We start from the raw sequence: 24693 nt of genomic DNA on the forward strand, positions 1-24693 counted from the left end.
ATGTCAGAGCTTCCTCTCTCCGTTTCATCATGAATTCCATGAGGTCATGCAGCCAATGAATAAAGTTAATAGCATGGCACATCCTCTTAACCAGGGGTCACCAACCCTGTTCCTGGAGATCTAACGTCCTGAAGGGATTCACTCTAACCCTAATTTGGCACACCTGTTTCTAGAAGTGGGCGAAATTGGCTCAGGCGGTAAGAGCAGTCGTCTGGTTACCAGTTCGAATCCGCCCTGGGTGTGTCAAAGTGTCCCGGAGCAAGACGCCTAACCCCAAAAAAAGCTGGTTGGTGCCTTGCATGGCAGCCAATTGTCGTTGGTGTCGTGTGAGTGTGTGTGTATTAATGGGTGAATGAGAAGCATCAATTGTACAGCGCTTTGGATAAAGGTGCTATATGAATGCCAACCATTTATCATTACCATTTATTAATTATCAGCTGAATGAGATCTAAAGTTGTTGAATGAGGCATGCTTCATAGGACTGTAGATCTCCCGGAACAGGGCGGTGACCACTGCTCTAAACCATACTACACTACACTGCATCTGCTGTACACCAAATTCTACAAAACATTTCAGCAGAGCTGGTTCTAGGCATAGGCCATGAAAGCAGATGGCATCTGTCTGGGGGATGGGGGGGCCTCAAATCGAAAGGGGGGGGAAGATGTCTACACAAGTCCATGGTAGTTGGTGGCTACCTTTGCTGTGATCACTGTAAGACCAAACACCCACCCGCCTCCCACCTCAGTCTGCAATCACCAAAGCACTTTTGTACACACTTTTGTAATGTGCCAATACGCAAACCGGTACCATAGGTTAAGCATTCACGTGCTATTCACCAACCAACCAGAAAGAGAGAACACAAGAGAAAGAAAGTTATTGGGACAGTTGTTGGTGAGACGGAGAGACCATGAAGGTTATCTCCTGTTGGCTATCATCATTGATTGGCACGCCAAAGATCTTTGTCATCGCCATCGATGGCACGGTGTTTCATTAGTTTCACCACATCACCAAACACCAGTCTGTTTGTAGAGGCTCCAGGTGTCTGACCCTCTCTCCCTCTGTTTAAACGTCGAACAGAAAGCACACAATGTGCCTTGGAGCGGCACACTTTATGGGTAACAGTTAAACTAGGGTCAGTTCTGTTCTGGAGATTCTGTTCCTGTTCTATTGCATTTTATTTAATATTAACAATTTAGAATCGGATTTTGAACTTCATTATGCACTACTTTATGCAGACTTGTAAAAGACAACGATGATTATGGCCACATTATAATGGCCCACAAATTAAACTGTAAAATCTGCTGCATAAAAAGACCGGGTTTATTCTCGATTTTCAGATTTACAATAGAGATTTGTTTAGATTAAAAAAATATATTCAGCCAAATAATAGCAGTTTTAGTTAGCTTCAGTGTAATTTAGTTTGACCCATTTTTACACTCTGGAACTATTATCAATACAAGATCCTGGAAATGCCGTAATAATACCTCTTCAGAGCTTATATGTATTGACGTGTCTCAGTAAACCCTCAAAACCATCAATCTTTCTGCTCTTGACAAGAACACACTGAACAGCCTGAAAAGCACAGTCTAAATCCTAGAAAAATCAATATTTCATATTGTGAACAGAGCCATTGTTTATTTAGAGTATACATTCCGCACGGATATAATGCTTCTGTTTCTCCCTTTCTTTCATCCTCCTTTCATTTAACCTTCATCTTTTTCTCCCAAACCCTCTTCATCTTCACATCCTTTTTATATTGTCTTAAACTACACTCGCGCCCTCCTCTCCTCTTTGTATTGTAACCATAAAACACTTTTCCCTTCCATCTTCTCCTTTTTATGTTTCCCCCTCCCATCCCCCTCTACTGTATATTCATAATCTACCTTTTATCAACTGTAACTGTAATCTCTCTCCCTCTGTTCTCCCCTTTTAACAATAAAAAATAAAATCCTTCCACTCTTTCCAACTTTTCCCTTCAATCCGTTGCTTTTTTTGTTTTCCCTCCTGTATTCCTAATCCACATTTTACCAGTTCCCATCTCTCGCTCCCAATCACAACATGTTTTATATCTGCATAAACTGCACTTGTACACTCTTTTTTTTTTTACAACAATAAAATCCTCACATTCCAACTCACACTTTCTTCTTCAATCCGTCGCTTCCTTCCCCTCCCTCCCTCCATCCCTCCTTTCTTCCTAATCCACGTTTTTATCAACCGTAACTCCCCCCCTCCTCTTTTTAACAATAAAATCCTCCCATTCAATCCTCGCTCACACTTTCTCTCTTTTCAATCTGTTGCTTTTTTCATCCCCCCCCCTCCTCCCTCCCCCCCCCCGCTGTATTCCTAACCCTGGTTGTACGGTTGTATAGATCCTAACCCCTCTCCCCCCCTCTCTCCCCCCCCCCCCCCCCCCGCAGTGCTGTGATGTGGGATCTCTGAGTGCGGCCAGACTTCCCCTCTCACAGAGCATGCCTCTGAGCCCTGCAGCCAGCCAACATGAGCCATCCCCGCACCAGCGTCAGGCGGAGCTGCAGCGGCACTGCACTACCAACGGCAACCAGGGGGACTCGGACAGCTCCAGAGAAGACTCTGCCGCGTACCCCGCCATCCCAGCCTCCCCCCCCGCCGCCCAGAGCCCCCCCCCCGCCGGACCCATGGAGGAGCCCAGGGGCAACGCCGTCGTCATCCGCATCGGGATCCCTGACCTGCAGCAGACCGTGAGCCGTTTCTCCTCCTGCCTCCCTCGCTCTCTCCCTCTCTCCCTCTCGCTCTCGCTCTCTCCCGGTCTGTCTGCGCGTCTTGCACGCGCCCGGCTCTTTCCCCGGCGCTAGCGCGCAGCTCTTCATTAGCGCAGAGCCTCTGCCGATTCTGACAGCTGAAAAGGTGGTCGCCGCTCGGGGTGAGGTGGGGTGGGGGGCGGGGGGGGGGGAAGGACCGGGAGAGAAAAGAACCGGGGTATTTTGGGGGAGAAAAGGGGGGTTTTAAGGATGCGTGTCGCTAGGATTTAAGCCTGGGAGCCCGCTCAGAAGCCGGGTATTAACCCTCTCGCCGCTCCAACTTGCTGCTTGGCTGGGCTGAGCGCTCTCTGCGGCGCGGGAATCTCGGCTGGCGTGGGGGAACAGATGTTCCAGAGGAGTTTTAACGAGGAGTTCCACAGCGGGGCGACGGCAGGCTTCTGACAGCCCGGATTTCTGCGCGCTCGCTAACAAGCTTTGTGTGCTTCTCCTGGACACTCGGACCGGAGGGTTAGAGGAATCAGCAGAGGCTGTCCGGACCGGTCGGAGTGGCTGTTGGGGCAGGGATAGCGATAGAGAGAGAGAGAGAGGGAGGGAGAGAGAGAGGGAGAGAAAACATAGCAAACGTGAGACAGAGAGATCAAGCTGCTGGTCTCTGAGGGACAGGCACCTCGGGTGGTGCTGGGACAGTGATCAGACCGCTATTCCTGAAGTTACTTTGAATGTCCGTGTTTCTGTTTTCTGTTGTATTGCTGTTGCAGAGGGCTGTTCTCGCTCTGTATTCTGCAGGCGGTTAAGCAGAGCGATGTGAATGATTGATTCCTCAGCTGAATGGCGAACGCACCGCTGCAGTTCGGGTTTAAGCGTACGGCATCATTCATCAGGTTTTTTCGCCGTGCCGGGGTGTTTCTTTTAAACAGAACGGGAAGCATCCCCGCTTCAGTGCTCTTTTTACAGGCTCTACTGAGCACGCTCGGGTGGAAAAGCCCTCGGGAGCCAATCACGCGGTCGCGGCGCGCTGTAGTTCTGCGGGACTCCGGGACCGACCGGTCACGTGACCGCGCCACATTAACTTTTCATCGCGACCATGCCATCGCTCATTTCTCCTGACGACTTGCGGTTCGTCCGTTCCGTGTCCAGTGAACGCTTCCACAGCCCCTACAGACACGTCCAGCCTGCAGCAGTGTCAAACGCTGCTTGCAAAGGGTATGCGATTGCAGCTACTGGATGCTGTTGTGTTCATGAATATTTAATGGTTATATTGAAGTTTGTTTGTCATATGCACAGGAGACGAGTGTTCTGTGAGGAAGCTGTGAAACAGGTGCTGCATGTCGTCTGAAAGCGCAGGCAGCAGAAACAGAGACAGAGCGTGGTTTTATTTCTCACCCCTCGTCTGAACGGCTGTGTTCACAGGGAGCAAGCGGACGAGCTGCCCCTGCTGACGTACTTTAAAGGATATCCCGAGGGAATTATCCACGGATGTCTAGTAGGCTCCGATCGGATCGTCGTGTCACTGCGCGATACCCACCGTGTGTCTGTGTCGTGACTCCCTGCAAGCTTCTTCTCCTGCCTATGGGGGGGAGGTGTCTCTGTTCCTTCTTTTTTCCTTCTTCTTCCTGTAACCTGGACTTTGAGCGAACCCTCCGGCTGAGCCAGATGCCATTCCCCAGAAAAAGGGGTGCATGTATGCACTGGATTTGACATCATTGACGTTGACTCTTCGCTATATCTGATATGTGTTGAAGTAAAGCACTGAAAGTACTTCAGAATGCAGCAGTGATAGAGTGGACAGGAATGGGATTCTGTGGGAATGTTGCTTAAAAAATTATTGCCAATCAGTCTCTATTGGTCATTTTGGCAACAACTGTTGAATGTGGGGTTAAGGATCAGGGCAAGAAATCTAAATGTTGCCCTGTAGATTTACTGCCAAGGGGCATACAACCTGAACTCCTTTATTAAGTATTCAACTGTTGAAAAAAAAGATTAAATGCTCAATTGCAGCTGTGTCAGCAAATAAATTATGTAGTTGCAGCTAAATGCCTTTTCTCGTTCATGCAGTAGGTCTCTTTTGGGAATAGGGGAAGCACATGTAGCTCATGGTAACACAGTGGAGTGTCCTACATTTTGTGCTTAGTCTTACAGCTGGGGGCCAAATGAGCTGTACCCAGGTGTATTTCCAGAGCTTTCTCTCTGATATTTCACAGTGTTTCCAAAGATGCTCGGTGTCTACAGGCGATGATTAACCCTATTTGGAGGAGATGAAAGGCTACTGCATATCCAGTCTGGTTTGCTTAAATACCCCCTAATGCTTCTATTGGTGCTGCCAAAGTGGTTTCCAGCTGCAACTTCAAAATCGGATCAACATAAGTTTTTTTTTTTGCCATATCAGTAAAAACCGATGTGCAGTGTAGCTTGAAAAGACATGACTGTTTTTGTTTTGATCTGTAAAAAGAAATGTCCTGAGACACTTTTCTTCTTAGTTCTCTGAAACTGGAAAAAATGAAAGGCTGGCTCTCCCTCAGAATAATGGCCAAATGCTTTCATCATTATCAGACAGGCCAAAATAAGGGCTTCCTGCATGCTCAGAATGCTTGCATTACTCACACTGGCTCAGACATCACGTAACGCTGTTGACATTTGGCCAAGTTTTTAACATTAACAGCCAATGTGGGGAGAGAGCAGTCACAAAGGAATTAAAGTTTTGTATTCTGTGTCTCATATCTGGTGGATCGAAGTTTGCCACTCGGGGACTGTGTGGTGATTCTGTGTCTTGTTTGAAAGCCTCTACAATTAAAATGGCATCCTTGCAGACACTGGACAGATTTGAGCCACAACCCTACACAAATGGTGTCACGAATCAATAATAATCAAAACACTTTGGTTTGTGGCCATTTAATGGTTAATCTAGGAGAGAAAACACACTTGTCTTTGTCTGTTTGGTACCACGCGAGGACACGACTGCACCTTGAACTGAACCGGGCAATTGCAGGCTCACCCCACATGAATTATAGTGGTTTCATTGTAAATCCTGAATGAGGATTACTGCTATTGTGATAAGAACGTTATTTGATTTGAATGTAAATTCAAGCCTCATTTTGTTCCCATAATCACAGTTTGGATGAAATAGCAGAGCTCCTGGCCCCCTCTTCTGGCAGGCAGGTGTCCTGCATCTTCCTGTGAGTGGTTTTAGGTGACAGGTGTCCATCTGTCTGTGAGTGGTTTTAGGTGACAGGCCTGTTCACCTGTGAGTGGATTTAGGTGACAGGTGTGCTCACCTGTGAGTGGTTTTAGATGAAAGGTGTGCTCACCTGTGAGTGGTTTTAGGTGACAGGTGTGCTTACCTGTGAGTGGTTTTAGGTGACAGGTGTGCATTACCTGTGAGTGGTTATAGGTGACAGGTGTGCATTACCTGTGAGTGGTTTTAGGTGACAGGTATCCTGCATCTCCCTGTGAGTGGTTTTAGGTGACAGGTATCCTGCATCTCCCTGTGAGAGGTTTTAGGTGACAAGTGTGCTCACCTGTGAGTGGTTTTAGGTGACAGGTATCCTGCATCTACCTGTGAGTGGTTTTAGGTGACAAGTGTGCTCACCTGTGAGTGGTTTTAGGTGACCGGTGTCCATCTCCCTGTGAGTGTTTGTAGGTGACAGGTGTGCATTACCTGTGAGTGTTTATAGGTGACAGGTGTGCATTACCTGTGAGTGTTTGTAGGTGACAGGTGTGCATTACCTGAGTGTTTGTAGGTTACAGGTGTGCATCACCTGTGAGTGGTTTTGGGTGACAGGTGTGCTCACCTGTGAGTGTTTTTAGGTTACAGGTGTGTTAACCTGTGTCACATGGTGGATGGCTGACTAAGGGGCGTGCTGGCCATGTTCAGGAGGATAACATACACCCCATCTATTACTGCAGGGGTGGTCAACTGTGGTGGGGTCTGCTGGTTTCTGTTGTTACTCAGCACTTACAGGAATTGATGCATTTGAGGCAGTCGATTACACTTAACCTGGTTTCTTGGGTCTAAAGTGGTTGATGTATTTAAGGTGAAAAGAAAAACCAACAGAACTTGCATCTGCCCCCCTTCCCCAAAAAAAAGAAAAATGTCTTTCTGCAATCTTCACAGATGTTCAGCACCCACTGTAATCACTCAGCTAGTTTTCCCAGGTAATGTTTCTTCAGCAAAGGGCTGAGATATGAGCTGTAGGTGAAACGTCTTTTGAAAGAGCAGGGCCATTTTCCACCCGTGTGCTACACCAGCAGCCAAGCTCTGATTGGTTATTACGTTTTCTCCATAATCCCACGGGCGAAAACCATACAGGCACACATCATAGTTTTGAAGTTACAATCTTCTATAGAGGAACGGGGAAATGAGGGTGAGGATTGAAAAAAAAAAATTCCGCTCGCTGTAAGAGGTTTAACTTATTATCAGTCAATAGGATTGGCAGTGGCATTACACATGGCTGGACTGAATTCGCAGAGGGTGCTGCCTTTTCTGGGCAGCTGTACAGGAATGAGAAAGTGTAGTGCTGGGGATTTAAAGCTCTTTTCTAGTGTCATGCTGTCCCAGTGATTTGCCCTTAGAAAACCTCTGTGGAAAATTGGCAGTTGAAGTGAGATAGAACTGTGTCAATCACAGAGAATTACAGCTTTAGCATAGATCCACTGGCACATTACATAGTGCTGAATTGTACGTATTTGTTATTTTTCCATTGCAAAGTTGTTGCTGGATGATGTGGGTTGCGTATTGTGCACACACTAACACAGCGCAGCAGTGATTCTTCTTCTTGACGTGTTTGGCTGCGTAATGACAGGAGTTCAGGCAATCCTGTAATTCTCCTCTAATAACTGCTTTCAGGTTTGTTCTACGTCTGCTTTTACTACACAATGGTATGCACACCACTGTTGTAATGTGTGGTTATTTGAGTTACAATCACCTTCCTGTCAGCTTTGACCAGTCTGGTCATTCTTCTCTGACCTCTCATTAACAAGGAGTTTCTGCTCACAGAACTGCTGCTCACTGAGAAACACACATATGCACACAGAAACACACACACACACACACACACACACACACTGTTTAATAGCATTTTGTTTCTCATATTACCTTTCTCACAGAGCCTGAGGTGTTCGGAGACAAGCTGAAATTCTACCTGTTTTAGGATGGACAAATCTGTAGTTACCTCACTAACCCCATCTTTCTCACATTTTGATAGTATCTCTGCCCATACAGCAATGAACCTTAATACTGGCTCACCACTGGCACTGGCACACCACTAGCTCATCAATACTCAACAGTCCTTCCTTGCCCCATGCATACTACCGCAACACATGAAATCGATTGATTACATCCGTAATAGCTTGGCCTCTTACATTGAATAAGTTCGATAATGGTACAAGAGAGGAAAGCATGTTTTACACCAGTAGTTTTTGTGTCTGAGCCATGATCACATTCTAAATAAACATTTTCATAGCTCATTTCAGTCATAACATTGGCCTGTAGCGCAACGCACCTTCACATTCTTTACCTATTGTGCTCAGCGGCTGTCCACATACCAGTACATGAAGTACAAATGAATTGGACTGATGGATTTTGATCACTAATTACTTTTGATCACTTTTAGAAAGACAAAACAATGTCACTTCCAAGGATGAAGCTGGTTTGACAAATGCCAGCAGAGAGGTTTTTTAAATTTCTGTGATTCTGCAAATATGTGCTGAGGACAAAGTAAGTGCTGGTGAGCCGCAATTGTTTCAGCCACTTAGCCAAGGGTTGAAGTGGCAGCTCGTTTGATTGATTTCAATGCGTTTGGTGAAATGAGTGCAGGCTTTAGGAAGCCATTTTGCAGCGCTCAACTAAATTATCGTGTGCTGGGGAACACAATACGGACACGATACCTTACTGGCAGATGTAAGATTAAACCAAAGCTCCGTTCCAGGAGGTTGTGATTCTGCTGTTGTATGAGTGTTCATGTGAGGTTTAGTGTTGTTTGAATACATGGTGACCTGACATGCCAGCCTGAGCTGGTATTGCGTGGAGTCTGATCGGGCCATCAGCCAGGTTGTTTTCATAGCTCCCGAGAGCGCCGCGCTGACGCTGACTGGCGGTATTCACGGGAATCTGTGGCTACAGACCGGAGGGGGTCTGTAATCACAGCTTCACGGGAAGATGTGTCTTTACATTTCAATCCGCTAATCAATGCATACATGTCAATGTAAATGTCGAGGTGCAGCCCCTTCAGTGGCCCTTGAAGTGGTAAGAAAATGTATGCATTTCATCTCACTCCATTAGCATACGAGTGCACTCTTCATGCAAATTCACCTTCATATTCTTCCTCGGTGATTACTTAAGAGCAGATTAGCATTTTATTAACTGCGCAAACCTGCCTAACTTGGTTAATTTGTTTTCAAATTCATTGTTGTGGCACCAGGGCACAAGTGCTGGCTTGGTATATGGCTTAGGTGAAAAACATTGTAGTTTTGGATTTTAATACTTTTCTGTCCTCGATTGATCTTGCCTGGTGCAATTGAGCCAACCAAGAGGACCAGTTTGCACTTTTTGAGGGAACTTCATAGGTTCCAATACACCAGATATGCTCAGTAAAGAGTATAAAAGTATTTGAATTGAACTGAATGACGTATTTGACCCAGGTCTGTTTCTGAGAGAGAAGAGGCAGGCGGCAGGCAGGGTGGGAAGGCAGACGAAGCATTACAGACTGTCTCCACGCTGCGGTGTCTGCCTGTTAAAGACCTGCCCAAGGGCTGAACCACACCGCCTCCAGCTCCTCCCTTCTACACATTTACACACCCAAACGGTTTTACTTTGTTTGAGCTCAATTAAGCTTCAGCAAACTGCTACTCTGGAAAATCGCAGTTCAGTTGTATGTGTAAAGTGGGAGCTTACCAAGGTCCCGGTCCAGAAGTCTATATGACGAGGATGTTGGTTGAACTGAAAAATTGTTCTATATCCAGAATCAGCTTGGAGGCTGAGACCACTACCCTTTCTCAAAAACATGTTACAGTGTTCTTGACATGGCAACCACATACGTGTGCTATGACGGAAGTATTGAAATGGAGAAACGATGAAGGAAAATATATTTTGTTGTATTAAATTGGGGCGGCACAGATGGTGCAGTGGGTAGCACTGCCGCCTCACAGCAAGGAGGTCCTGGGTTCGAATCCCCGTCGGCCGGGGCCCCTCTGTGCGGAGTTTGCATGTTCTCCCCGTGTCTGCGTGGGTTTCCTCCGGGTACTCCGGTTTCCTCCCACAGTCCAAAGACATGCACGTTAGGCTGATTGGAGAGTCTAAATTGCCCGTAGGTATGAGTGTGTGAGTGAATGGTGTGTGTGCCCTGCGATAGACTGGCGACCTGTCCAGGGTGTATTCCTGCCTTTCGCCCGATGTATGCTGGGATAGGCTCCAGCCCCCCTGCGACCCTGATCAGGATAAGCGGGTTCAGATAATGGATGGATGGATGGATGGATGTATTAAATTGTCTTGGCATATTTTACATAGGCTAATCTAATGTTTCTGTATTTCTATGTTACATTGTAAATTATGCATAACATACTGGGTAATGATTGGTGGTGGGTGGACACGTGACTGCATATAGCCCTATTCAGACTGTGAGGAATTATTCTCTGCTATTCACTGGTGGAATCAACTTCCAGGTGTGTGTCTGGGGGCACTATTTTCAAATGAGGAAATAAATCAATGCCATTGGCAGCACACTAATGAGTCACCATAAGGCAATGAGAGAGGGGTCTCCATGTAATCCAGTTACCACCGCTAAATGAGTCCTGCTTAAGCTCAGCCGCTGAGTGAATCAGTGCTGCGCCACAGGGCCCCTGCCACCACTGCCCCTGATCTTGGCCACGCTTCCGTGCTGAGGTGTTGCTGTGACAGGGAGGAGGCCCTGCTGTGCTCCCCGAGGTTTTCGGCCTTTCTCTGAGCCTCTGTGGGCAGACATGCCCTCCCGACACTGGAACAAAAGTGTTTCAATTTCAAAAACTTCACTTTAAGTGAAGTCAACTTGAGATCTCAGCACGTAATGAGCCTCAACATTGGCAAAAAACCAGTCCACCTCAACAGTCCTTCCTTGCTTCATTCACACTTCCACATTGCATGAAATCAATTGATTACATTCATAATAGCTTGGCCTCTTAAAACATTTTGTAAGTTGTATAATTGTACAAAGAAGGAAAGCATTTTTTACACCAGCAGTTTCTGGGTCTGAGCCATGGTCTCATTCTAAATAAACATTTTCACATCTCATTTCGGTGATGACATTGGCCGGCAGTGCAACGCACCTTCAGATGCATGACCTGCTGTACTCATACAGCCTTATGAATGGAGATTCTGATAAAATTCTTCAGATACTTCAAAAATTAAATTTAAAGTTAAGTGAGAAGGCCAGGCTTTGATACTAATTAGTGCATACAACACTAATCTTCAAGATTAGTTATTTTTACAGTGAAGATACTCACCTGGCAAGGTCCAGCCATCCACAGACCTGGGGAACAGACCGGTTCATACAGTAATTTGGGTGATTGTGGAAAATGAGAATGGGCATGTTGGATTTAAAATCTGGAACCATGGGCTCCCTGACCTGTAGACCTGTGGTGACATTTTGTCTCAGGCTGTTTAACTTGGCCTTCTGCCTGTAGCACCGTTTCACTGTTAAAAGCAGTGTGATGAAGCGTTTATCTCTTTAGTTAAATTTTTAATGAAAAACTGTCAGGGCAGACATTTAATATGTGGTCATTTATTTATCTACTCATTTATTTTTGCACCTGCCACCACCCCCGTCATATAACCTCTTTTCATTAATAGGAAATAAATCATTTTGTTGTTGAGGCAGTTAACTGGAAATTTCTAAATAGACTCAAGGCAAACTATTTAAAGGATGATGAGTATGATTGATAGCAAAGATAAAGTAAAGGAGGGACAACAAATAATACTAAAAAGTAAAATGAACTTCTTAAAGTAAATAAACCTAAAACCAGACCCGTTATTAAAGTTGCTATTATCATTGTGCCTTACAAGTGGCCCCCAGAAATACGCCACCAAGAGCCCCCTCTGGGTACCCTGTGAACACCCCACCAAGAGCCCCCTCTGGGTACCCTGTGGGCACCCCACCAAGAGCCCCCTCTGGGTACCCTGTGAACACCCCACCAAGAGCCCCCTCTAGGTACCCTGTGGGCACCCCACCAAGAGCCCCCTCTGGGTACCCTGTGAACACCCCACCAAGAGCCCCCTCTGGGTACCCTGTGGGCACCCCACCAAGAGCCCCCTCTGGGTACCCTGTGAACACCCCACCAAGAGCCCCCTCTAGGTACCCTGTGGGCACCCCACCAAGAGCCCCCTCTGGGTACCCTGTGAACACCCCACCAAGAGCCCCCTCTAGGTACCCTGTGGGCACCCCACCAAGAGCCCCCTCTGGGTACCCTGTGGGCACCCCACCAAGAGCCCCCTCTGGGTACCCTGTGGGCACCCCACCAAGAGCCCCCTCTAGGTACCCTGTGGGCACCCCACCAAGAGCCCCCTCTGGGTACCCTGTGAACACCCCACCAAGAGCCCCCTCTAGGTACCCTGTGGGCACCCCACCAAGAGCCCCCTCTGGGTACCCTGTGGGCACCCCACCAAGAGCCCCCTCTGGGTACCCTGTGGGCACCCCACCAAGAGCCCCCTCTAGGTACCCTGTGGGCACCCCACCAAGAGCCCCCTCTGGGTACCCTGTGGGCACCCCACCAAGAGCCCCCTCTGGGTACCCTGTGGGCACCCCACCAAGAGCCCCCTCTAGGTACCCTGTGGGCACCCAGGTAGTCCTCTGAAAAGGGGGGTAAAAAGCAAAGGCCAAGGAAACACAAAACAGACAAGCAAGCAAATAAATGAAAGGAGCAAAGCAACAGGAAATAAGTTAATGATGCAGAAGTTAATGATCCATTCAGGTTATTCCAGTGAATTCAAAACCGATGAAGAAGCTCACCTCAACAGCCCTTGCTCTGGAATATCTTTATTTATAACAATACGGTCATAAAAAAATGCTTTTGGGGCTGATAGATATCTAAGCTTGCATATTGCACCATAATATTACAGGACATTATTCACTTGTGGTTTCATGTTCACTTACTTAGTTAATTTTTCTTTTTAGTTTTATTCTTTGTCCCTCCCTTACTTCATCTTGATTACCATACTTACGTAAATAGATGTTCTTGATTTGCCAATAGACTATTTTGAAATTCTCAGTTCACTGCCTCGACAACAAAATGCTTAATTTCCTATTAATTCTGCTGCACTGATTGCATGCCACTTCTTCCAGTGTTTGATGAGTAACTCTTCTTCTAGTGTTTTGCTGATGCTAATTCTGTATCTGTTTGTATTTGTAAACCAATCATACTGTATTGCGCCAAAATATTACAGAGGAATTTCTTATAGATAGCACATTAGTCACTGAAATCATCCATCAAACATTAATGGCAGTTGAATTACGTTGAAGTATGTAAATGACCCGAATGGAGGTTCACCCATCATCGAACCGAAGTTCAGTAGACAGCAAGTGTAGGGAAAGTGCAGCAAGTTCCCGATTTCTTCACACAGAGACCGTTCAATGCCCCAGAAACGAGGATTTTTATTGGTAAACTTTTATTAGAGTGGGAAATGAAGTTTCCTTGCAGGTGCATCTGTGGGTTTTTTGCTTTGAAGAATTGTCTCCTGTAAAGTGGTTTCTTCACACGTTCAGATCTCACCATATTTACTGGAAAGATTTTCATATAATTGTTCCCTTCTGACTTGTATTATTCACAAAAACATCTCAGTTATGTATGTATGGGGAAGTAAAGAGTACAAATTGTTGAGCAGGCTTAGGATAATGTTTGACAGTTATTTGTCCATTTGAAAATGTGAGAGATATTTATTTATGCCCTTATACAGTGTAAAGGTTCAAAGATTTTTTAGAAAAGACATTATCTTAGATTCCTTTTACAACATGAAAGGGTAAATCCCAAAATCAGATAACTTCTATGCACTGCACTAGTTTACTGTAGCTTGGGGAAACTTCTGCAGCTTCTTGCTGAATATTTCAGGCAGGCACTCGTTATTTCTCTGTGTGAGGTACAGCATGTGAGGCTTGGGTTCCAGAGCATCCCAGCAAGTAGGAACAAAAGCAATTATACATGAGTAAATGCACACAACATTCACACGCATGCGTGCACGCACACATGCACACACGCCCCGCATGCACTGCACGCACACACACACACACACACACCACATGCATGCACTGCACACACACACCTTTTATACAATTTTATCAGGCTGCTATATCATTGTATTATGAATAACATTTCATACTGTACATCCATCTCCCAATGTTTGTTAGCTATTAAACTAATATTCTACACATAACCCAATTATGGTTGGATAATTCAGGTTGCTCAAGGGGAAGAACAGCTTTCTCTCACTTGAGTCAAGCTGTCATGTCTTGGCGGTTTTTGGCGAGCACACATTACTGATAAATCAGACCGGCACTGATCCAAGACCATCACATGCTGTCATCGCTCCATCTCAGCTTACTGTATCATTTCTGTTCGGTCTCACTGCTCAGTGTCTCTGTTCCATGTCTCTCATAGACTGTGTCTGAGTTACATTGAGAGAGGTGGCTAAAACACTTATACTGGAGCCAATAGCAATGGAGCGAGTGAGCAACGTCTCTCAACAAGAACAGGAAATGAGCTTCAAAAACTAAACCGTCACTGTTCACCGCTCGGTGTCACTGTTCCCTGCTCCATGTCACTGTTCACCGCTCCATGTCACTGTTCACTGCTCCATGTCACTGTTCCCTGCTACAGTATTTGCGTATCTGCTCTATGACCATGCACTGTGGGTATGCTGGAGAGAGAGAGAGAGAGAGAGAGAGTGAGAGAGAGAGAGAGAGAGAGAGAGTGAGAGAGAGAGAGTGAGAGAGAGAGAAAGAGAGTGAGAGAGAGAGAGTGAGAGAGAGAGAGAGATTGTGGAGGGGGTGCTCTCAGGCCAGCTCTGCTGTGTTGCGCTGTGTGTTGTGTGTTTGCAGCTCTTTCCTTGCCGGTCTTTGAGAATGCAGCCCGCCTGTGCTCTGCCGTTAAAGGACCTCGGCCAACTCTTTCACAGGAAGGCTCCGTGAAAGGCATCTTCTCTTCTGCCTGATTTAGATCTACAGACTGCCAAACAAAACTAGACCCATCTGCCTCACACCCCGTTACCCCTGGTTTAAGGCTCAGCTGTGTTTAAGAGCTATCCATTTCTGCTGGGTCATGTGACCCCTGATATTATCTGATGGACTGATTTTTCTTTTTTCCCCCCAAATTAAATGGCTTTATTATGTATCTGAAATCGATTCTTTGGGAGATGTTGTGATTCAAAATAGCATATAAGATTAGAAATGGCCAAAACCTGACCTGTGAATAGGTGAACAGAAGCTCATGTTGATCTGAAAAATGCAACTGGCCAGCTTGTTTAATCAATATGTGCTGCTAACAGTTTGATTATTAAATATGGGCTGTTAGGTGGCTCATCCTTTTAAGGTGCATTTTAAGGGAATAATGAAACCAATTTTGTTCAACAAACTTGTGATATTTGATTATATTGCATTACACCAGGACACTAGAATATCATGTTGAAGTTGCGGCCCCACTTTCTTTCTTTTCCCACGGTACCATGTCATGATTATGCTGTTCGACAGAGATTTAACGGCTTTGCATGTTAGAAATCTGCGAACCGTTCAAACACATTTAGCATGAAAAGGCAGTTATAGTCGCAGCAGAATGACCCATCAGACCCAACCCACTGAGTCAGTGAATTAATTTTCATCAGCCACAATCTCTGATTTCCTGCACTGTAATGGCATATGGAGGCTTTATGGGGGGTGCAGCACCGGATTAATCCAGGGCAGGTTTTTAATCAAACGGCTAACTGCATTTGATTGAATCTACCCAATTGGGTTAGCAATTGATGCCCAGACTTCATTAACCGGTTGTCCGTATTCTTCCATTATTGACAACCAAATGCATCATGGAAACTAATTTATTACCAAGAATGGCATGTCATTATATTACGGCCCATTCAAAGCTGAACTACAGCTGCATATTTGGAGCACATTAATCAGACGTGAGTGAGCATCGGAAAAGTGCGGCACTGCCATCCTGTTGCTGAACTCTTCATTTCTGGAATAATCCCATTAAAAAGACTTCATTATTCATTCATTTCTTAGAGTCAGGGTTGGCATTCGCGAGTCACGCTGTTCGGTCCATCTGGATTTACGCACACACATGCATGCATTTTTTGTATCAGAAGTTGTGTGATCTGTCTCGTTTGACAATTTCACATTCTATTATTTGCTCCATCGACACCAGGGAGGTTTACATTGGTAATTTTAAACAAAGTGAGCAATTATCCATTTATAGATCTGCTCGTTTATTGAATCTGCTGAAGCTACCTGGGATTTGAATTTGCAGTCCAGGTTTTTTAAGCTGCAACGCTGCAGATGTCAAAATGAGAAGGAAGGCCAAAGTTTGATCGCGAATCGCAGAGCAAATGTCAGCTGGAGTTGAACAAACACAGAACCCTGACCTCTGGTGACCCCAGTTAAGTAACCGTGGCAACAAGGCATGTCACACATTCTCATTCTACGCGCTCCTCCTTTCTCGTCGAAGCGTTCGTCGGATGCTTCTGCTTGTCTTGCTTGCGTGCACATTTGGAGCAAGATCCATCAGACATGCCAGAATATCGTATAAAAGCTGTGATGCGAAGCAATGCATTTTTAAAGCGGTATTTCTTGCACTGGAAACAACCTCACTGTTTCTATACACCTCACACCAGTCTCCGTGCTTGCGGCATAACCTACAGCTGAAAAAGGGAAGCCGGAGATGAAGAAAACCCACCGTAATAAGATGGAGCCACACTTTCTGGAATGTTCTACACCCGTTTGTGAAAATCACAGGGAAGGTGCCATTCTGTCAGATGCCAGCTACCCTACAGAGACTGGAATACTGTTTCATAAAGTCAGGACTGCTAATTACAATTTGCGCTCTTGGGAATCAGACGTGTTGCTTCATTAATATGGTGATTGTAGTGTTGAAATACCTGCAATCCAAACAGCCAGAGTGCATCAATAGAGCGTGTACAGTAAATGATAGACTCTGCAGTCCTGCTCACCGTGCGCACTGTGGCAGTGCGTGTTGATGGCTATCACTTCGTGTCCCCTGTCCCTGATACAGCGGCTGTGTCTTCTCATTAAACGTGGGGTTGACCTTGGTGTCCCCCCAAAGGAGTTGTGCGCACTACAATTCCATACGATTTCAACCCAGAATTTTTTATTAAAAACACATCAATATTACGAGTCTTCTATTTATTGGGCTCTATTTTCAAAAGGTCCCTCGGTAGATGAAACCGAGCGGATGTGTTTTTGAACGTATCGTGGAGGCGTCTATACTGTCGACGAATGGAACTACTACAAAAGTGAAATTTAAAAATCTACAATGTAAAATTCTTTAATTTCCATAATGACAAATTGATATCATGAAATATTCATCCCAATACTGTTGTTATTGCGAGGAAGCGGTATATCCATAAATAATGATTGGAAAACAGAGCTCAATAAAATGTAATCTAGGCAAGTTATTGTCGCACATTAGTGTGTTGAAGACCAGAAAGAAGTGAGAATATGAGGAAAGGTGTCCGATGAGCCCAAACACACGGGGGTGACCGGAGCAGGGCGAGGATAGCCGGATAAATGGGCGCCCTGAGCAGAACGGACAGCCCAGGACAAACAGACATCCCATTACGGCCAGGACAACGCCACAGGCTACATCAGAGCGCAGGCATCAACACAACCCGGCACACAGCGTCACAGAAACGCAGTGCATGCCGTTTAATGGAGGAGCTACTGACGCACTGGCCCTGTACGCCTTCCTGTTTGTGAACCACCAGTGTTGTTGTTGTTGTTGTTGATAATAACAATAACAATTTCAAGCATACATGAAATTCAAATAAATGAACAGGTTTTTCCTTTAATTGTTTAGCAGGAATACTTTAAAGTTATGTGAGGGTGTGTGTGTATGGAACTAACATCCATGTGCTGCACAAAGAGAGAACTAGGGTACGCTGCTGCTCATTTCACCAAAATTTGGAAAGCACCCTGATTGGTTGGCGTGTGGCAGTACTGATTATCAAATCAGGAAGATCAGGAAGCTTGAGAACCAGTTCCCAACCACATAAAATACAGGGAAGCAGGAAGGACTTGCAAATGCCAATGAAAATAACAAATGAGGCAATAATACTAATGAACAAAGGGAGCAAGCAAAGAATTCTCAAACGTCGCATCGAGGTTACTAGCTCTTATGGAAGGAAGGGTCTGAAAAAAAATCAACCGGTCACTGCCTCTTAATCCCAAAAGACAGGGTGTCGTCACACCCTGATTGGCCAAGAGGGGAACACGCCAGGCTGCTCTCAATGACCAATTAAAAACCAACTCTCACACCCTGATCTGCAGGTGAATCAAATCGCCCTCCAATCAGACCAGTGGAAGTTTGCTCTGCTGCACACCGAAATTGGGTATTTGGATTCAAATACTTTTCTATGCCTTTCTGAGCTTGTCTGTTGTATTGGAACCTGTGAAATACTCTCAAAAATACTTCTTGTCGTCTTGGTTGGCTGAATTGCTCCAGGCAAGATCAATCGAGAACAGAAAAGTAATCCAAAACAATTACATATTTGGTCTGATGGATAGAGGTCGCTGCTGTGTGACCCAGGCCAATCACAGGGCCCTGCGGGGCACTCAGACACTTTGACGTGTGTTTACGGTTAAGTTCATGCACGGCACAGGTATGCCGAAGATAAGCCGCCCTTGATAAGAGGTTCCTGCCATAAAACGCGTTACACAAAAATGTTTTCTTTGAAGAGCACACGATGCCCACACAAGGCATTACGGCTCAAGTTATACCTTCTATTTCTCAGGCGCCCTTATCCGATGCAACTTTCAGTGTTTACATTTTATACATCTATACATCTATACAGCTGCAGCCCCATTTGCTGAAGCAGTTCCTTTTTGTGTCTCTGAACCCAGTGTCTGAACCACTAAGCCCTGGGGTGCACTACGGTTCCATATGCTGCGCTTTTAGGATTAGTGATGAGCTTGAGCTAGATTTGATTTGAGTTGGTAGGTGGAATTGAGGTGGAAATTGATGTGCCCAGACTATAGCATGCAAGGGGAGTGTAACCAGAGTGGTCTGGGTATGGATTGACCCCTCTGAAAGGGGCCTGAGACAGCAATCCAAAAGCAGCTTGTGTGGAAAATGACTCCCAGGGTCCTTGCATGGGGGACTAACCGACAAACAGGGTTGACATTACGGTTGACATCGCTGTAAACAAACTGAGCTATGCTGAATGATCCCTGGATTTTCTGCCAAAATTGTGAGTGACTGTGTGGGTGTGTGACTGTGTGTGGGTGTGACTGTGGGTGTGTGACTGTGTGGGTGTGACTGTGGGTGTGTGACTGTGTTGGTGCGACTGTGTGGGTGTGTGATTGTGTGGGTGTGACTGTGGGTGTGTGATTGTGTGGGTGTGTGACTGTGAGTATGTGACTGTGTAGGTGAGACTGTATGGGTGTGAGACTGTGTGGGTGTGTGACTGTGCGTGTGTGTGGGTGTGACTGTGTGTGTGTGTGTGTGTGTGTGTGTGTGTATGACTGTGTGGGTGTGACTGTGTGGGTGTGACTGTGTGTGTGTGTTTGTGACTGTGTGGGTGTGACTGGGTATGTGACTGTCTGGGTGTGACTGTGTGTGTGTGTGTGTGTGACTGTGTGGGTGTGACTGGGTATGTGACTGTCTGGGTGTGACTGTGTGACTGTGTGGGTGTGTGACTGTCTGGGTGTGGGTGTGTGGGTGTGTGACTGTGTGGGTGTGTGACTGCGACTCTCAACCTTCTGGAACTTTTTCTCTGAAGGTTGGGGGTTAAGGGCTGTGATGTGTATGTGGAGGAATTACCCAGAATGCACTAGCCCGAACTGTGACTCTGATCCTTAGGTCTAAATAACAGTTATTGTGATAGGTTGAAGTTGGTTGAAGTACAGTATACTGACCAATCAGGGGAATTCATAATTGCAGGACTGGAGGTTGTAAAATTGAGGATGGGTGGAGTATTATGAATAGTATAAATTTAGTCACACAATATTTTATATTGGGATTCTCTATTGTAATGTTCATCAAACCCTCGATGTACTACATTGGTAGAAATCATTGTCTTATTTATTTCCTTTTTTGAGATACATGCTGTTGCTATTGGTATTAGAGCCTCTGGATTTAAAATGAATCACGCAGTATCACAAATAATTGAAATTCTTGCATGTTATTGCAGGGTTTCATGGCTAATCTGTTTGCTCCAGGAGCCTTGCTCATCATTTCATCCTCCTGTCGACAGCAAAGTCAACAGAGGAGACATGGTGACAGTTACCACAATCTGTGACACCCCGTCTGTCTTGCTGAATATCTCAAGGCTTTCCACATCTATCCTGTTCTCACAAAAGAGTGCTTTGAGGAGACATAGTCTGGTCAGTCTCTCATTGCCAGGGACAGCAGTTTATCTAGGGCGGGGATGGGCAAGGCGGGCCGTATCTGATTCTGGATTTCAGACCAGCTCCTGCTCTTAATTATTTTATTAGCCCAGTCATTTATATTTCTGTCATTTTTAGCCACCTTCTGTGATATAAACAACAGCTGATAGATGTTGTCATGTAGAATTTTATTGTGGTCTAATTTACAAGTGAATCAGTCATGGTGCATATGGCTGATTGTGGCAGGGTAACTGGTGGCAGAAACATCCTGCACACACACCGGCTCTCCAGAGTTGCCCATCCCTGATCTAGGGCATAACTAACTTGCATTACTGTCTGAAAAGCTTGAGGTAATCTGTTTTAGCCTCTCAATTTCTTAATAAGACAAGGCCACAGCAAATTATTTCATTGTTATGATTATTTTGTCATTTATGTGCAGTAATATTATTGAATTTTTCATGTCTACTTCACTTTTGCCTGGATGAAAAAATACATAAAATGAACTTTGCTGCCCTACACTATAAAACCGTCTGGCACGCCTGCATTTCTCGGTGCTGAAAACAGGATGTGATGGTGTGGGGAACACTGTTGTCAGTCATCCTCTGTGCTTAATTAGTGGCAATGTTTACAATTAGTGTAAATTACTGGGAGGCACAATGTGATAATTGACTGAAAATAAATCTCTATCGCCCTCTTGCAAAGGGAGGAATGAATTGCAGGTGAGAACTGCCCTGGATACAGTAAGTCCCTACTCCTTACATCTTGGGCATGACAGAATGAGACATCATTTTTCACAGACTGGATGGGATCTGGTCTTGTTGGACAGGGACAGGAAGTGTTAGGGAGTTTTTGTATGCATGTCAAGCACTTCACTCGCCAATTGGATAGGCATGACTAACTCTTTCCTGTTAGATCTGAAAGCCTGCTTACTTGGCTATTTCACTTCTCTCTGTATAATTTTCTGCTTCCATTCTCTAATTTAAATGCTTGATAACAAAAGTGAGTAAAGGGATACAACTGAAAAGCGGCCTGCTAAAACTGGTGGCCTGCTAAAGCACTTGTTCTTAGTACCTCAAAGAAAGGGAATACCAGTAGACAATTTGCGACCTAAAAATAATAATTTATTTTATTTTATTTATGGTGAAAGTGATTTTTAATTGTGTTCACTTTCACTATCAGGACTGAGGAGACAGATATACTGTCAGGTAAGATGTAAGTCAACATGCAATGTTACTCTACAAGTAACTAGTTTACAAATTAATGGAATGTTAAGCCATGTAACGAGTTTACTAATTGGGGACTGAAGTGCAGTAAATCGATTCATTTCAAAGTCATTTTCTTGTCTGATGTCTGTGAGGTGTGGGGGGTGGCCTGCTGAACGTGTGAAATCAGTGGGAGATTGTGCCTGATGTGACACACCTGAGCCTGTGCACTAATGTGTACAGATGGGCCCTGTTGAACGGCTGAGTCATGGGTCTGAGCAGGTAACGCACACATTAGTGGAAATGACTGTAATGTATTGACTGCATTAGAGAGACTCGCCGCAATCATTTCTCTGCGATTTTCATTTCTATTTCTCCTTCTATTTTTGCATAACCATCCATTATGCTTTATTATTGTGGTTCCATGCAGCAGAACTAACTAATATTTCAATATTTCTTTAGTGATTCTTTTTCATTACCATTTCTTATTTATTTTTTAGAGTGCTATAAATAAATAGTGGAAAAATAAATGGTGACTTCTAGAAATGGTAAGCCGAATAAAACCGAAGGGCACAACCGCTGAGCAGACCACCAACCTTCTGGGGCCCAGTCATACCCAGCTAACCACTAGGATGGAGTCTTGACATTTGGAATGGTTGTTAAGCCCCCCTACTGTGTAGCAACCAAAATATTATGCTAGTGATCATATGGTCATTTTCTGGATAGTCTTGGGGAGCCTTGGTACTTGCAGAGAAATGAATCATTGGATTTAAGTAAAACTTTAAAACATAATATTTGGAAAGTGGTTTGCCTGCAATATTATTAAGGATATTTGACTTGGTACAAGTACCTAATCAGTTGAAGTCCCATATACTGAATCATACTGTGTTCAACCGCTGTCCATAATTTTACTAAGTGTTAATTCTGGTTCCTGCTGCAGCCAGTATTAATTAAGTCTTCATTATGGTTGTTAAAAATTATTAACATTATTAACATTAGTGAAACATATTTTAGTGTACTGGGTTCAGTGCTGGGGAGAAGACCATGAATAGTAGACTTGTCCCCCAGAGCACTTATTCTCTTGTTTTTGCACCTTTTAAGGGTTTTTCTTCTCAGAAGGGGCTCCAGAGACCCACAGTGGTGATTTTCTGCCTGGGAGTTGCAGAAAGTTTCTTGTTTCTTTGGCTTTAGTATTAATTGCTGTTAATAAAAATGGCCTTCAGCATCCCGTGTGCTGCTGAGTCTGTGAACTGTCTTTCTCTGGTAATGAGCAGCAGTTCAAGGTTGTGGCTTGGTGGGCTTTTAGAGTATGAAGCGGTGACAGTTCATCTTCTTGTTACATGGAGATGGCTGACTTTAAGTGGAATGTTTCACTGTCTCCGTTGACTTGGGAATTTCTGCTATATTATTTATTGGCTTCAGCAACAAACAATAGTGTGTCATCTGTTGCTTTCTGGAAAGAATTGAGTGGTTGTTGTGGGAATTTGTATCTCAGACACAAAGTGTTTGGTGTTGAAATTGACTTGATCGCATTTCGCTCTAGTCAGAAAATTGGACAAATAGGATGTAGTCACCTATGTGTGGTACTGTAGCTATGAATCCAGTCCAGTTTGTGCTTGTAGCCTTTGTAACAGATTGCACAATTTCAATGGAAATATTAAAGAACAAGCGACTGATGACTAGAATGATGTACATCTTAAAATATTTTAAATTAGAGCTTCAGTGCAGCAATAACCCTATTTAAATCACTCAATTTGTTTATAGGTTAGTCTAACAGTCTCCTAAAAGCTCAAAATCAAGGCTAATTGTGAAAGGTGGATCTTCACTTTGGTATAATTTAGAAAATAAACTAGGAAGGCTCACTGAACATTACTGCAGAGGAGTGAAGACATTTAATCTATCTTCTGCTGAATGCCACAGATTGCTCTTTTTAAAATGTATTAAATGCTCAGGAAAGGTCTTAAATGGAAGAGGGAATAGCATCCCAGGAGTGTGGCACAGTTAGACTGAGCCCTAAAACTCTGGTTTCTCCTCAGAGACAATACATCACAGGTGAAGGCAACAACACACCTGTGACCTGTGGCTATATATGGGGCCTTGACTTGTCTTTTGGTTTCCAAAGGAATTTCCTTTTGATTGGGGAGAGGCAGGAGAGCAGTAACTAGTAATGGGCTCACGGCCTTGTGAAACAGTGTGGACCATAGGCATATAGCCTGTGAAGTGTGTCAGAACATATTATAGCTCCCTTAAGCCTACTGTATTCTAAAACCAGGTATCCAAAACTCAAAGCATACATGTGTTCCTCTATAATATACGCTGTATCCTTCACTGCCTGACGGAGAAAGCCACCCAGCTCCTAGTCCAGGCGCTCGTCATTTCCCGTCTGGATTACTGCAACTCCTTCCTGGCCGGTCTCCCAGCTTGTGCCATCAAGCCCCTCCAGCTGGTCCAGAATGCTGCAGCCCGCCTGACCACCAGTCAGCCCAGATCGGCTCAGGTCACCCCACTCCTCATTGGCCTCCACTGGCTTCCTGTTGCCGCACGCATCCGCTTCAAGGCGCTAGTTGGCATTCCAGGCTGCTTAGGGGACTGACCCACTTTGCATACAGTCTTTAATTGCTCCCTACACCTCAGCAAGACCACTCCGGTCTGCCAGCTCTGGTCGCCTTGTGGTTCCCTCACTACGAGCACCAGGTGGTGGAATGACTTGAAAACACACCTTTTCAAACTATACCTTAGTCCTCCCCCCTTTGGATATTGCACAGAAATTGCACTTACTATGACTGTTTAGAACAACTTTTCATGCGTGTTTTACTAGTTATGGATTTGATGCTTTTAACCTGTGGAAGAACCTATGCACTTGTAAGTTGCTTTGGATTAAAAGCATCTGCCTAATGACATAAATGTGAAAATGTGTTCCCTGTTTAGAATCATCTAAACTCTGAGCTGAATTTACACTGAAAGTTTTTTGTGACGTCAGGTGACGTGGCTCTTTACAGAGAAAGGTTGAGTGTCGTCGGCTCTCACGTGAATGCATCGTAGTGTGGTGTATTGTGGGAGGAAAAACGGTTAGTTCTGTCCGAGGGGCTTTAGGACGCTTTAGGAGGAAAGTATGTGAGTTATGCCTGGAGTTTGCTGCGGGTAATTTATTGCATTTGGCATCCTTCCATAATCAGATGTTGC

At 44.9% G+C, this 24693-nt stretch overlaps 1 protein-coding gene across 1 annotated transcript in view; it reads left to right on the forward strand.

The window, feature by feature from the left end:
* Positions 1-24693, forward strand: part of shank3a (SH3 and multiple ankyrin repeat domains 3a) — a 262588-nt gene that overhangs the window by 19167 nt on the left and 218728 nt on the right. Inside the window, exon 2 of the mRNA XM_061251833.1 lies at positions 2418-2717. Within this exon, the coding sequence (XP_061107817.1) occupies positions 2418-2717 (300 nt within the window). The remainder of the gene's footprint in view (positions 1-2417; positions 2718-24693) is intronic.

The sequence above is a fragment of the Conger conger genome, chromosome 8 (genome assembly GCF_963514075.1).
Source record: "Conger conger chromosome 8, fConCon1.1, whole genome shotgun sequence".
NCBI lineage: Eukaryota > Metazoa > Chordata > Actinopteri > Anguilliformes > Congridae > Conger > Conger conger.